Source organism: Odontesthes bonariensis, chromosome 14 (assembly GCF_027942865.1).
Source record: "Odontesthes bonariensis isolate fOdoBon6 chromosome 14, fOdoBon6.hap1, whole genome shotgun sequence".
Lineage (NCBI taxonomy): Eukaryota > Metazoa > Chordata > Actinopteri > Atheriniformes > Atherinopsidae > Odontesthes > Odontesthes bonariensis.
In genome coordinates, this window is record NC_134519.1 from 6,693,304 (window position 1) to 6,706,676 (window position 13,373).

Sequence of the window (13,373 nt, forward strand, 5' to 3'; positions counted from 1 at the left end):
TTCTCCTCTCAGCTACAGTGACTGAGTGAGTTTTAGTTCCTCAAAGCTGAAACTACTCTTAGCTCTGATCTACGAATCACGTGTTTTTACAGAGAATGTAGTCTGTCAGGTTTCATATTACATAATGTTGGTTTCACCAATCATCAACCTGCAGATCAGAAGGGGAGGGAACAAGGAAAGGTGAGAACAGAGTGAAGTTATTTTTGAGAGCACAATGAAGGAGTGTTACCAAGTTTTTCCACATTCCAAAAGAACACGTAGCTCTGTGAATAAAAGTTTGTTTCCTCTTCTTTTTATGAGGTGTAAGTAAAATCCCCATTTTTATCCAGGGTTTGGTGGTGTTGGAATATTTACATGTAATAGTTTTAAAACAGATGAGCAACCAAAGTGAAATTGAAAATTTCTGAAGAATTTTTGATGGGTGCCAATGGAGCTACTGCCTGCTGAGAGACAGAGGCTGTCATGTTATAGTCATATTGTATTAGGAGCAAACATGACACAGTGGCTGGCATAAACCTTTTATAACAGGTCAGCCATCTTGGCTGTGCCCTCAGAAGGAGAATCAGCTGTGTGACCTTGGTCTTAAATACTGATATGTGTGCCTCGAACAAACTGTCTCTGTTCGCAAACAATGAGTCATATTTAAAAATTCTTAAATCGTGAGCGCCAGAAGGGATAGCAAAAGCCACTGGTGTAATTTGTATTCTGCTCCTATGTACGGTATTTTTTTATTGCCAGTTTTAAAAACAGCCTTCACATTGATTTGATAAGTAGATGAGGCGACCTGGCTTTGATGGCCGTCAATGGCAGCCCGATTGGTCGCTCCCTATACTCAGAGGTCATTTCAGAAAAATCTGTGAGGCCAAGCACAATGACGGTGACATTGGGTGAAAGAGGACAAAAATACCTACATTTTGAAGTATAATTTGTCTAGGTGCAGCAGATATTTTTGATGTGAGAAAAGTTTGTTTGAGTTATTTTTGTATTGATTTCGAGCTTGTCAAAATAGAGTGTGAGATCCCAGGACAGCAGAGTGAGAGGAGTCCTGATTTTTCCTAAAACGTAAACTGCCATTATGTCAAAGCAATAAATTATATCAACAAACCCTTTAGTTCAGTTAACGTTGAGTCTTTCCTGGGTCGTTTAAACTTTGAATTATGTCTCTATGATGAAGTATGTCTGAGTCATGAGGCCTTCAAATAAGGCTATTTTTGTCCCATTACATATGGATTTTAGTGCATATCCAAAAGGCCAAAATTCCCAGTTTTTCCTGATTTTTTGGGAACCTGTTTGAGTAATGAGAGAGAAACGTCATAGCACACTATTCCCTATCGGTGGACACGTGGGGATATACTTTTCATGCATTTAAGTTTTAGGAGAAAACAGGACTCCTCTCACTCTGCTGTCCTGGGGTCTCACACTCTATCTTGACAAGCTCGAAATTAATACAAAAATAACTCAAACAAACTTCTCTCACATCCAAAATGTCTGCTGCACCTAGACAAATTATACTTCAAAATGTAGGTATTTTTGTCCTCTTTCACCCAATGTCACCGTCATTGTGCTTGGCCTCACAGTTTTCTCTCAAATGACCCCTGAGCGCAGAGAGCGACCACTCGGGCTGCCATTGACGGCCATTATAGCCAGGTCACCTCATCTCCTTATCAAATCAATGTGAAGGCTGTTTTTAAAACTGGCAATAAAAAACTACCGTACATAGGAGCAGAATAAAACTTACACCAGTGGTTTCTGCCGTCCCTTCTGGGCTCATAATTCAAGAATGTTTTTAATATGACTCATAGTTTTTGAGCAACTGTTTGTTCGAAGCACACACAGACGTCCCAAGTCTCCCTGAAGTTCCGGGAGACTCCCTGATATTAAAACTCACGGATGCCCGCGAGTCGGATAAAATATCACGGATTTTAGACTATGCGAGGGAGTGTTTTTTTTTTCAATGCAAGTGAGAGCGTTTAGGCAACACAATAACTCGTGCACCATGCGCGTTTCGACTGCGCAGGCACGAGAGAGAGAGGGGTGTGGGGAGAGGTGTTCAACGAGCGCTCAGGGCGACTGCTGGTCAGAAGGCGCGCTTATTGGTTTAGTCAGCAAAATAAGCCAATAACGTTCGGTGTGGGAGGGCTTCGATTAACTCTCTGACAGTCACCTAAGTTACCACTCAAAACTGTGCATCCTGCCAAATGGCAGAGGGTGAATCCTCGAGTAAAAAACGAAAATATAAGACTCATTTTACAGCAGAATATACTAAAGTGTATCCATGTCTAGTGAAGGTGAAGAATGATGACACTGTGGCGAGTTGCATGCAATAGTGACTTCAGTATTGCCCACAGCGGACTTAATGACTGTAAAACATGTGGAAGTAGGCTAAGTTGAACGCGCCATCATCTGCATTTTATTTCTTTTGGTTAAATGCTGTTATAAAATAAAGCAAAACGTATCAAAGACTTATTTTAAGTATCAATACACATTTAGTTACTAAATTGTGTAGGCCTATATCTAACTATCCAGCTACAGTATCTAACTATCTATATCCAGCCTATCTAAGCCTTTTGAAAAATCCCCAATTTAATATGTTGATAAAAAGGCAAAATAAATTAAGCGTAAATTAATTAAAGAAAATATGTAGAAATGATAAGCCTAATTATTATATTACTGTATATTAATTACCGTTAGTGAATAAACAGTTGGTGAAAAGTTGCTGGCCCTAAATGTGTGTGGGGGGGGGGGGGGGGGGGGGTTTCGATAAGCATCTCCCTGAAATGAGTTTTTGGAACTTGGGATGTCTGCACACATATCAGTATTGAACACCAAGGTCTCCCTGTCAGTTGGAGCCATATTGTGTGCGCTCCTCTCCTCTTACCCTCTCAACTGTCTGCACAGCAACTGATCACACAGCTGATTCTCCTTCTGAGAGCACAGCCAAGATGGCTGACCTGTTTTAACAGGTTCATGCCAGCCACTGTGTTATGTCTGCTCTCAATATGACAATAAAAATGACAGCCTCTGTCTCTCAGCGGGCAGTAGCTCCATTGGCACCCATCAAAATTTAGTCAGAAATGTTCTAGTTCTTTCTGTCACTGCCCAGTTCTTGACCATCTGCAGGTTTGTTTGTTTATGTTTATGTATTTGGCAGACACTTTTATCCAAAGCAACTTACAGGTAGGGTAAGGGGGGTCTTTCCTAAGGACCCCAACTGGAGGTATTACCTTTCATGCAGGGGATTTGAGCCCAGGTCACCTACAATAAAGGTGGCAATCTTACCACTGCACAATCCAGTCCCTGTAGGTATACAAGTGGCTCTGGCTGGGGAGGGACTGAATGATAATAATAATCAAGAAGTCAGACATTGGAAAAAAGCATCAAGTTGAAAATAAATTTGATGAACTATGATCTCCGGGATAAGTTAACTATAGCCCACTTTTCAAGATTTGTGCCAAACCTTTGTTTGGTCAACACAGAACTGACAAGCAATCTTTGTTATTCCCAAACTCAAATTAAATAACATCCCACATTCATAAAGATCATAACTATATATTTTTAGAGCTGATTCTGTTGGGGTCTAGGAGTGTGGTGGTTCTTTTTCCTTCCACCAGGTGGTAGTCAGGAGCACGGTGGCTGAGGCTGGCATCTGACAAGGCACACCTGCAGTAACTTACCATCATCAAGGAGGAGCATTTAAGGAGATCGCTGTCAGTCCTTCGGCGCCTGATTGTTGCCATAAGTGGTACTTCAAGCATGTGTATTATCTTTCCACGAACCTGTCGAGATTCCTTGTAAAACTAACTAGTTGTGTTTTTGGCTTCCAAGATTTTCCAGTTTCCTGAAACCAAGCTCGGACCATTGTATCCTGTACACATACCTGAAGACTCTCCCAAGACCTGGACCTTATTACTACTGGCAGCCGTGCTCTCCTTACTGCTCCCGATCGAACCCAGTCCGCTCTCCACCGTGCTCCGGAACACCCATCTGGATTCAAACCCTCCACCTTCAGAAACCCCTCAGTGTTTATCTGCCCCCCCAAGTGGAACCGCATCTAAGAAACTGTAAGTCTCCAATCATCTGCATCCTGCTCAGAAAACCGTATCCAGACTCACCTGTGCATCTGTTTCAGTCCCAGTTATTCCTGCAACCACTGTGGTGCCAACCCCTGACTGACTTCACTTTCTGGAAAGGTCCACTCCATCAACGACATTTTCCTCACATTGAAAATAAAACACTTCAAACTATCTGGACTCTTGAGAGTTTTCTGCATTTGGGTCTGATAACCAGAGAAAACCATGACAGATTCTTTCTATATAAATATGTGTTTTATTGTAATAATGTTGAACCATGTTGGTTTATAGTGTTCCTTCAGTTTGTTCTTATGAGTCATCTACAAATAGTTCCTCACTGTTAAAGAATAAATGTCGGAACAATGAAGTGGTATTTCTCAAAAAACTTTAATTTGTTATCAGAGCAGCAAATAAACAACAGAACAGCAGCGCAGAGACATCACAGCAATGAACTCTCAGCAACAAACTGACTAAATACAGTTATTTCATTTTACACAACTCAGCTGTGGCTCCAGAGCCCAAAATCCAAAGTCCAGCACAGAGTGGCTGAGTGAATGTGGTCTGGACTCTGTGGAGGAGAGTCATGGTTTCAGAGACGCTGTAGAAGGACAGAACACCTGCTCTGTGATCCAGGTACACTCCAACTCTGGAGGCCCGAGGACCTGAGATGGAGGTTTTCATTTTGTTGTACCAAAATTCATAACCGTTTTGGTAACAATATAATGCCCAAGATTTGTCATTTCCCCCAAATCTACATTTACTTCCTGCTCTGCTGATGTTCTTGTATGCGACTGCTACATCAGCTCCTCCCCCTCTCATCTCCACCTCACAGTTACCTCGTCCAGTCAGACTCTCTCTGCTCAGGACCTGAAACCATTTAGTGAATCTGTCTGGATGACTAGAGTAAGACTGAGGTTGTGTCATTAATGTCACTTTTCTGTTCCCCTCTGACAGTAACAGATATGTGTTTGCTGTGTTTGGATCCAGTGTGAGTTCACATGAATATTTAAAGAATCCAGCTCTGCTCTTTGGTTCTGACAGTAAAACAGAGTTCACTCAGCAGAGTGAGAGGAGTCCTGATTTTCCCAAAAACTTAAACTGCCATTGTGTAAAAGCAATAACATATATCAACAAACCCTTTAGTTCAGGTAATGTTGGGTCTTTCCTGGCCTGTTTAAACTTTGAATGATATCTCTATGATAAAGTATGTCTGAGTTATGAGGCCTTCAAATAAGGCTACTTTTGTCCCATTACATATGGATTTTAGTGCATTTCCAATGGGCCAAAAGTTTTTCCTGATTTTCTGGGAATATCTTCAAGTAATGAGAGAGAACAGTCATAGCACACTATTCCCTATCAGTGGACACGTGGGGATATGCTTTTCATGCATTTAAGTTTTAAGAAAAACTCAGGACTCCTCTCACTCTGCTGTCCTGGGGTCTCAGACTCTATCTTGACAAGCTCGGAATGACTACCAATATAACTCAAACATACTTCTCACACGTCCAAAATGTCTGCTGCAACTAGACAAATTATACTTCAAAATGTAGGTATTTTTGTCCTCTTTCACCCAATGTCACCGTCATTGTGCTTGGCCTCACGGTTTTCTCTCAAATGACCCCTGAGCGCAGAGAGCGACCACTCGGGCTGCCATTGACTGCCATTATGGCCAGGTCACCTCATCTCCTTATCAAATCAATGTGAAGGCTGTTTTTAAAACTAACATAAAAAAATACCCCACAGAGGAGCACAATAAAAATTACACCAGTGGCTTCTTCCGTCCCTTCTGGCGCTCACAGTTCAAGAATTTTTTTAATATGACTCATAGTTTTTTAACAGCGACTGTTTGTTCGAGGCACACATATCAGTATTGAACACCAAGGTCTCCCTGTCAGTTGGAGCCATATTGTGTGCGCTCCTCTCCTCTTACCCACTCAGCTGTCTGCACAGCAACTGATCACACAGCTGATTCTCCTTCTGAGGGCACAGCCAAGATGGCTGACCTGTTATAACAGGTCTATGCCAGCCACTGTGTTAAGTCTGCTCCCAATACAATATGACTATAACATGACAGCCTCTGTCTCTCAGCGTGCAGTAGCTCCATTGGTACCCATCAACATTTCTTCCGAAAATTTCTAGTTTATAATGTCAATGCTGTTTTTTCTTATGAGTCATCTACAAACAGTTCCTCACTTTTAAAGAATAAATGTCAGAACAATAAAGTGGTATTTCTTATAAAAACTTTAATTTGCTCTCACATTAAACATGATAACTGATCTCCTGATCCTGGAAATGACAGTTACTGAACACCTCATAACAGACTTCTTCATTTCTTTGTTGATTTAGAAAACAGCAAAAACATTTGATCACTGAAACAAATCAAAGTAAGTAAAACTACAGAACTATTTTCACATTTACAAAGTAATGAGATCTGAAAATAATCTGTGATATAGGAAGGTCTGCTGGTTTCTCTGTTTGGCTACATGAAGTGGAAGAGAAACAACAACATAGTTTTTTGCTTGCTGGGAGAGGCAAGATGGCGGTCGTGAGGCTTGCCACAGTACGAGCAGTGTTCCTGTCTGTCATGTTAGTGTCTGCGTTACTAGTCTGTGAAGTGTCGTGCTTAATCCAGTACACGCGATCGGAGCTCCTAAACCTCAGATCCAGCCCTCACAGCGATCTGGGTCCATCTACGTCCCTGCTGGAGCAGAAATTACGGGTATTAAACATCTCAAGCCACTCAACACCACGGCTGCCGACCAAAAATATGCCGCCGTTCAGGCACCCTCACCAGGTTCAGGAGACGCCCTTACCGACCACCGCTCCCTGCCCTTCTGCTGTCAAACGTAAGATCGCTCCAGCACAAAATGGATGAACTCCAACTTATGATTCAAACCAACAAAGACTACAGTGACTGCTCTGCCATCTGCCTGACAGAGACCTGGCTGGATCCATCTGTACCTAACCAAGCGGTAACACCTCCAGGTTTCACATTACACCGTGCCGATAGATCACCCAAACTATCGCACAAGTCTAAAGGCGGTGGCATTTGCATTATGATCAATGAACGCTGGTGTACAAATTCAACAGAACTCACACATGTATGCTCCCCTCACCTGGAATACCTCACTGTCAAATGCAGACCATCATTCCTCCCACGGGAGTTTGCATCAGTAATTAGGATCTGTGTGTACATCCCACCTGAGGCTAATGCAATCACCACCATAGCCGAGTTGGCCAACTATGTCTCCTCGGTGGAAAATTCACACCCAGACACAGCAGTCATCGTCCTCGGTGACTTTAACCAGACTAATTTATCATCCGAGCTCCCCGGCTACCATCAGCAGGTAACCTGCCCTAGCAGAGGGACCAACACGCTGGACCATTGCTACACCACCATCAAAGAGGCTTACCGTGCTTTCCCGAGGGCTCCGCTGGGTAGGTCCGACCACGCAATACTGCTGCTAATTCCACAATACAGACAAAAAGTTAAATCCTCCAAGTCACCAACAAAACTCGTCCAGTGCTGGTCCCCCGAAGCCATCGAAAAACTTCGTGGCTGTTTCGCGTGCACCGACTGGGAAGTTTTCCATGCTGCAGGCGATCTCCGTGACGTCGCTGATGTAACAACGTCATACATCAATTACTGCGTGGACCTGTGTATACCACTCAAAAAAGTCAAACAATACAACAACAACAAACCGTGGTTTAACAAGGACATTAAACAGTTAAGAAAAGATAAAAATGTAGCTCATCTGACAGGAAACAAAGAACAATATATGGCTGCCAAATACAAACTAAGATCTGCAATAAGAAGAGCCAAATCCAACTATGCCACCAAACTAGAAGAACAAATCACAACTAACGATACACGTTCTATCTGGAAAAAACTCCAAAGCATGACAAATTACAAAAAGAAATCCACCCCCACACCTGACAGTGACAATCAGCTTCCTGACACACTCAACCTTTTTTATGGGAGGTTTGAGCAGGCACCGGTCCCTCTGCCATCTACCCCCTCCCCCCTCCCCTCCCCCCCTTCACCATCTATGAGGAGGAGGTGAGGAGTACCTTCAGGGGACTGAAAAGGTATAAAGCCCCCGGCCCAGACAACATCACCCCCACCGTTCTCCACCACTGTGCTGCAGAGCTGGCTGGGGTCTTTGCTGACATCTTTAATACCTCCCTCTGTCAAATCTCAGTACCCAAGTGCTTCAAAGAATCCATCATCATCCCGGTTCCCAAGACCAAGAACATCTCCTGCCTCAATGACTACAGACCTATTGCCTTGACATCAGCAGTCATGAAATTATTTGAGCGCATCATACTCAATCACCTAAAAACCATCACCACCCCCCTCATGGACCCATTCCAATTTGCATACAGAGTCAACAGATCAGTTGAGGACACTGTCAACTTAGCAATCCATCACATACTGAACCACCTAGAGCCCACAAACACATATGCCCGCATCCTGTTCATGGACTTCAGTTCTGCCTTCAATACAATAAACCTGGAAAAACTGCTCAATATATTACTGGACATGAACATCGACCCATGCATCTGTCACTGGATTCACAGTTTTCTTTGGAACAGACAACAGAAGGTGAAGATCAACAACATCACATCCTCCCCTCTGTCCCTCAGCACAGGCGCACCCCAAGGCTGTGTACTTTCACCATGGCTATTCTCCCTCAACACCAACCAGCTCACATCACACCACAGTTCTGTCAACCTGTACAAATATGCGGACGATACAACCATCATAGGACTCATCACCAACAACCAAGAAACCGAATACCGTGCACAGATCAACCAAGCAGTGACCTGGTGCACAGACCACAACCTCCTACTCAACACATCAAAAACAAAAGAACTCATCGTCGACTTCAGACGCCAGCCATCCCCCAAAACTCCTGTGTTCACTGAAGGTGAGCCTATCTCCATCACTGACACATTCAAACTCCTTGGGACCCACATCAGCAATAACCTCAAATGGAAAATCAACTCAGACCACATCTACAAAAAAGCCCAGCAAAGACTCTTCCATCTCCGACAGCTCAAGAAGTTCAGAGTAAGGTCCCATCTCCTGCTCCGTTTCTACACAGCCATCGTTGAAAGCATCCTCACCACATCCATCACAGTCTGGTTCGGCAGTCTTGATACACTCTCCCGGAAGAAACTACAACGCATCATCAACAGAGCATCCAAAATCATCGGTTCACCCCTTCCATCCCTTGAATCACTCCACCACAAACGGACACTACGCAGGGCGCACAAGATCATTTCCGACATCACTCACCCCGCACACTACGCCTTCCAGCTACTGCCCTCTGGGAGGCGTTACAGGACAGTCACTTCCAGAACAACCCGCTTCAAAAACAGTTTCATTCCCATAGCAATAACTCTTCTGAACTCCAAACACTGAGGACTGTCTATTTTATGCTGTCGCTGAGGACTGTTGTTGATATGAATTATGTATGACCCTTATGTATTTATGTATTTATATGTGACGTATGTATGTGTCTGTTTGTATGTATGTCATACTATATGTTCAATGTTATGTTGGAACCTGTACAAAGAGCTGTACTGTAAACAAATTCCACCAGCTTGGCTGTGTGGTCATTAAATTAATTACAATTACAATTACATACAAATACGTCAACACAAGGATCCAACTAATATTTAGAGCTCAGATAAGTTTGGATTTTCATGTGGAGAAATATTTCTGTGAATCAAACTCATCATTAGCAGTGATATCCTCCATGGCTGAACAAACACAGGAAAAAGCAGCAAATAAACAGCAGAACAGCAGAGACATCACAGCAACCAGCTGTCAGCAACAAGCTGACTAAATACCTTATTTCACTGCACACAACTCAGCTGTGTCTCCAGTCCATCCGATATAAAATCCAGCATAGAGCGGCTGAGTGAATGTGGTCTGGACTCTGTGGAGGAGAGTCATGGTTTTAGAGACGCTGTAGAAGGACAGAACACCTGCTCTGTGATCCAGGTACACTCCGACTCTGGAGGCCTGAGGACCTGAGATGGAGGTTTTTATATCGTTGTACCAAAATTCATAACCGTTTTGGTAACATCTCAATGCCCAGGAATTGTCATTACGACCAAATCCACATTCATTCCCTCTTCCTGCTCTGCTGATGTTCTTGTATGCGACTGCTACAATAACTCCTCCCCCTCTCTTCTCCACCTCCCAGTAACAACGTCCAGTCAGACTCTCTCTACTCAGGACCTGACACCATACAGTGAATCTGTCTGGATTACTAGAATAAGACTGAGGTTCATTCATAAATGTCACTTTTCTGTTCCCGTCTGACAGTAACAGACGTGTGTTTGCTGTGTTTGGATCCAGTGTGATTTCAGATGAAAATTTCAAGAATCCAGCTCTGTTCTTTGGTTCTGGTTCTGACAGTAAAACATACACTTCAGGGACTCTCAGTGAGATGTTGGTCCATTCCTCTCTCAGGATGTCCTGTAGTTTCTCTCTGAGCTCTGACACAGCTGCTGTCACATCCTCAAAGTGCCTCAGAGGACGGATATTGATGCTGGATGAGTGTGTAGACCCCCTGAGTGCTGAAACTGAGGGGTAGTTGAGCAGAAACTGGCTGTGATCCTCTGTGTGTGAGAGTTGCTTCAGCTCAGCATCTTTCCTCTTCAGCTCAGTGATCTCCTGCTCCAGCTTCTCCTGAAGCTCTTTGACTCGACTCCCTTCAGCTTCCTGCTGGGATCTGATCTGCTGCTTCACATCAGAGCTTCTTTTCTGGAGGAGACAGATAAGCTGGCTGAAGATTTTCTGGCTGTCCTCCACTGTTTTATCAGCAGACTGATGGATGGCCTCCAGCTGCTGCTGAAGCAGCTTCACATCTTTCTCTGCGTCCTGGATTCTCTGCTGGATCTGCTGCCGACTCCCCTCCAGCTCTCTCTGCCTCTCAGTCCTTTCTACTGCAGCTGACACTGTGTCGTGGCCTTTATGTTCATCCACAGAGCAGAGATAACAGATGGACTTCTGATCAGTACGGCAGAACATCTTCATCACCTCATCGTGAACAGAGCAGATGTTCTCCTGGAGCTTCTTGGAGGGCTCCACCAGCTTGTGTTTCCTTAATGGAGCCACATCATAATGAGGCTGAAGGTGTTTCTCACAGTAAGAGACCAGACAGAATAAACAGGACTTAATGGCTTTCAGTTTTCTCCCAGAGCAGAAATCACAGGCCACGTCTTCAGGTCCAGCATAGCAGTGATCAGCAGGAGCAGCTTGGAGTCCAGTCTTCTTCAGCTGCTCCACTAAATCAGCTAACATGGTGTTTTTTACCAGGACAGGCCTCGGTGTGAAAGTATTCCTGCATTGAGGGCAGTTGTGGATTCCCTTCTGATTCTCTCTATCCCAGAAACGTTTTATACAGTTCATGCAGTAGCTGTGTCCACAGGGAATAGTCACCGGATCCTTCAGTAGATCCAAACAGATCGAACAAGAGAAGCTTTCTCGGTCCAGCTGATCCCCTTTCTGAGCCATTTCACATGCCAGCAACAGTGGCTGGGTGAGTTTCACTTCCTCAAAGCTGAAACTACTCTGATATAGCTCTGATAGCTCTGATATACGAATCATGTGTCGGTGCAGAGAACAGAGCTTGTCAAACCTCTGTAACCTGGCGTTAGTTACACCCTTCATCAATGCAAATCTGAAGGGGAGGGAACAAGGAAATATTTAGATAAGGTGGAGCTGCTTTGTTTGAGAGCAGGTAGTGTGCGTGTAACCTTCCTCTTAGTCTTCTTGGCTTCTATCTGATCAACTAAGTTCAGATAAGGAGACTGGCAGTAGCACTGACACATGAGAGCATTGATCTCCAACTCACATAACACACAACACAAAATATGGTATGAATGTTTATAATCAAATGTTCAATTTTGTTTTTTAACACAAAATGGTCAGTTTTGCACACATTAAATGAAATGCAGTTCTTTTTAAAAAAAAAAAAATTCACAGAATGAAATTAAATTAGCTGAAACAGGTAAGTACTAGTATAGAAAATAATAAAGATAAAATAAAATAAAAATGTCTCTTTCCCCTTTAATGGGTTGAATTGTCCTTTTTTCCCCTGTTTTCCACTGTTTGTTTCAGTTTACTGTCTTTCAGGATCCTCCAAGGAAAACAGTTCTTTAAGTTCCTTTGTCAGTTTGTTTTTTTTGGAAAAAAATGTAAAAAATAGAAAAAAGTAAAAAATACTGAGATCTCAGAAAAGAAAGTGCAAATAAAATGTGTGACTCCTCAGGACTGGGCCCTGTCCTACCACACTGATGCCCACACTGGTCCCCATGAACCAAGAGTCTCCATGCGGCAACAGTGGTGGTGTGGATCACAGTTGAGCGGAGGAATTCGTCCCTCAAAAAAACAGCTTGTATAACATGCAGCGTAATTATACATCAGCTTAATTGACTGTCTTTATTTTTTTTCAAGTGCACATTAACAATACAGCTCATTAAATGAAATATAAACAACTTAGCTACAGGAATATGAAACACATGTAATGCTGCATCATTTTAGCATCTGAGCTATAGCGACGGCTGTGGAGCCGTGCTCGGCCTCGTTAACAGGCCGCAGCTGAACTAACAGCTCCTAAATTGCTACACGTTGGTCACGGTAACACACAATAACATTTTTCAGTACCATTAAACATTTGACTATTCTTTCTTGTGTACTAAACCAGAATGATACTGCTAATTGAGCTAACGAGCTATCGGTGCAGCTAACTCACCAAAATAGTTCATAAAAGTCTGGGTAAACACTCGTCCGAGTCGCTCCCGGGATCAGTTTCACTTCTACCAGGTAAGTTTCTCTTCACACTCACTCTCTAACGACAGTTTCCACAATGTCATCATCACTTTTGGCCGCCGAACGGGGACACTTTTTCTGCGGCTGCACGAGGCTTCTCCTTTTTTTTTTTTTCTTCTTCTTCTGTGTGAGAGGTGTGGAAGTGGAAGAGCAGAGAGAAAGGCTGAGAGAAAAAGTGGTTTTTGTGATCTTTATTCTCTATCCTTGGTTTTCTTTGTTTCAATGTTTCATTAGTTGTGTTTTTCTGAGTACTTTGTCTAGTGTGTTGTGAGTTTATCTTCGTTTTTTTGTTGCGTTTGTCTGGTGTGCTTCCCAGCACTGCTAGGAAGCCGCAATGGCGTCTGGCGGCTTCTCCGCGCTGTCCAGGAAGCACGGCATCAGAGTTGGTGCCGGCTCTCTGTGCAGCGTGGAGGAGGTGGCGCTGGCCGTGGGGCAGGTTATAGGGCACAGCT

At 43.5% G+C, this 13,373-nt stretch overlaps 1 protein-coding gene across 1 annotated transcript; it reads right to left on the bottom strand.

Annotated features, from left to right (window-relative positions):
* Window positions 1-9,930: 9,930 nt before the first annotated feature.
* On the bottom strand, window positions 9,931-11,604 carry LOC142398206 (tripartite motif-containing protein 16-like). Its single transcript, XM_075482165.1, has one exon. The coding sequence runs from the start codon at window positions 11,602-11,604 to the stop codon at window positions 9,931-9,933; it is 1,674 nt and encodes a 557-aa protein (XP_075338280.1).
* Between the last annotated feature and the right edge of the window lie 1,769 nt (window positions 11,605-13,373).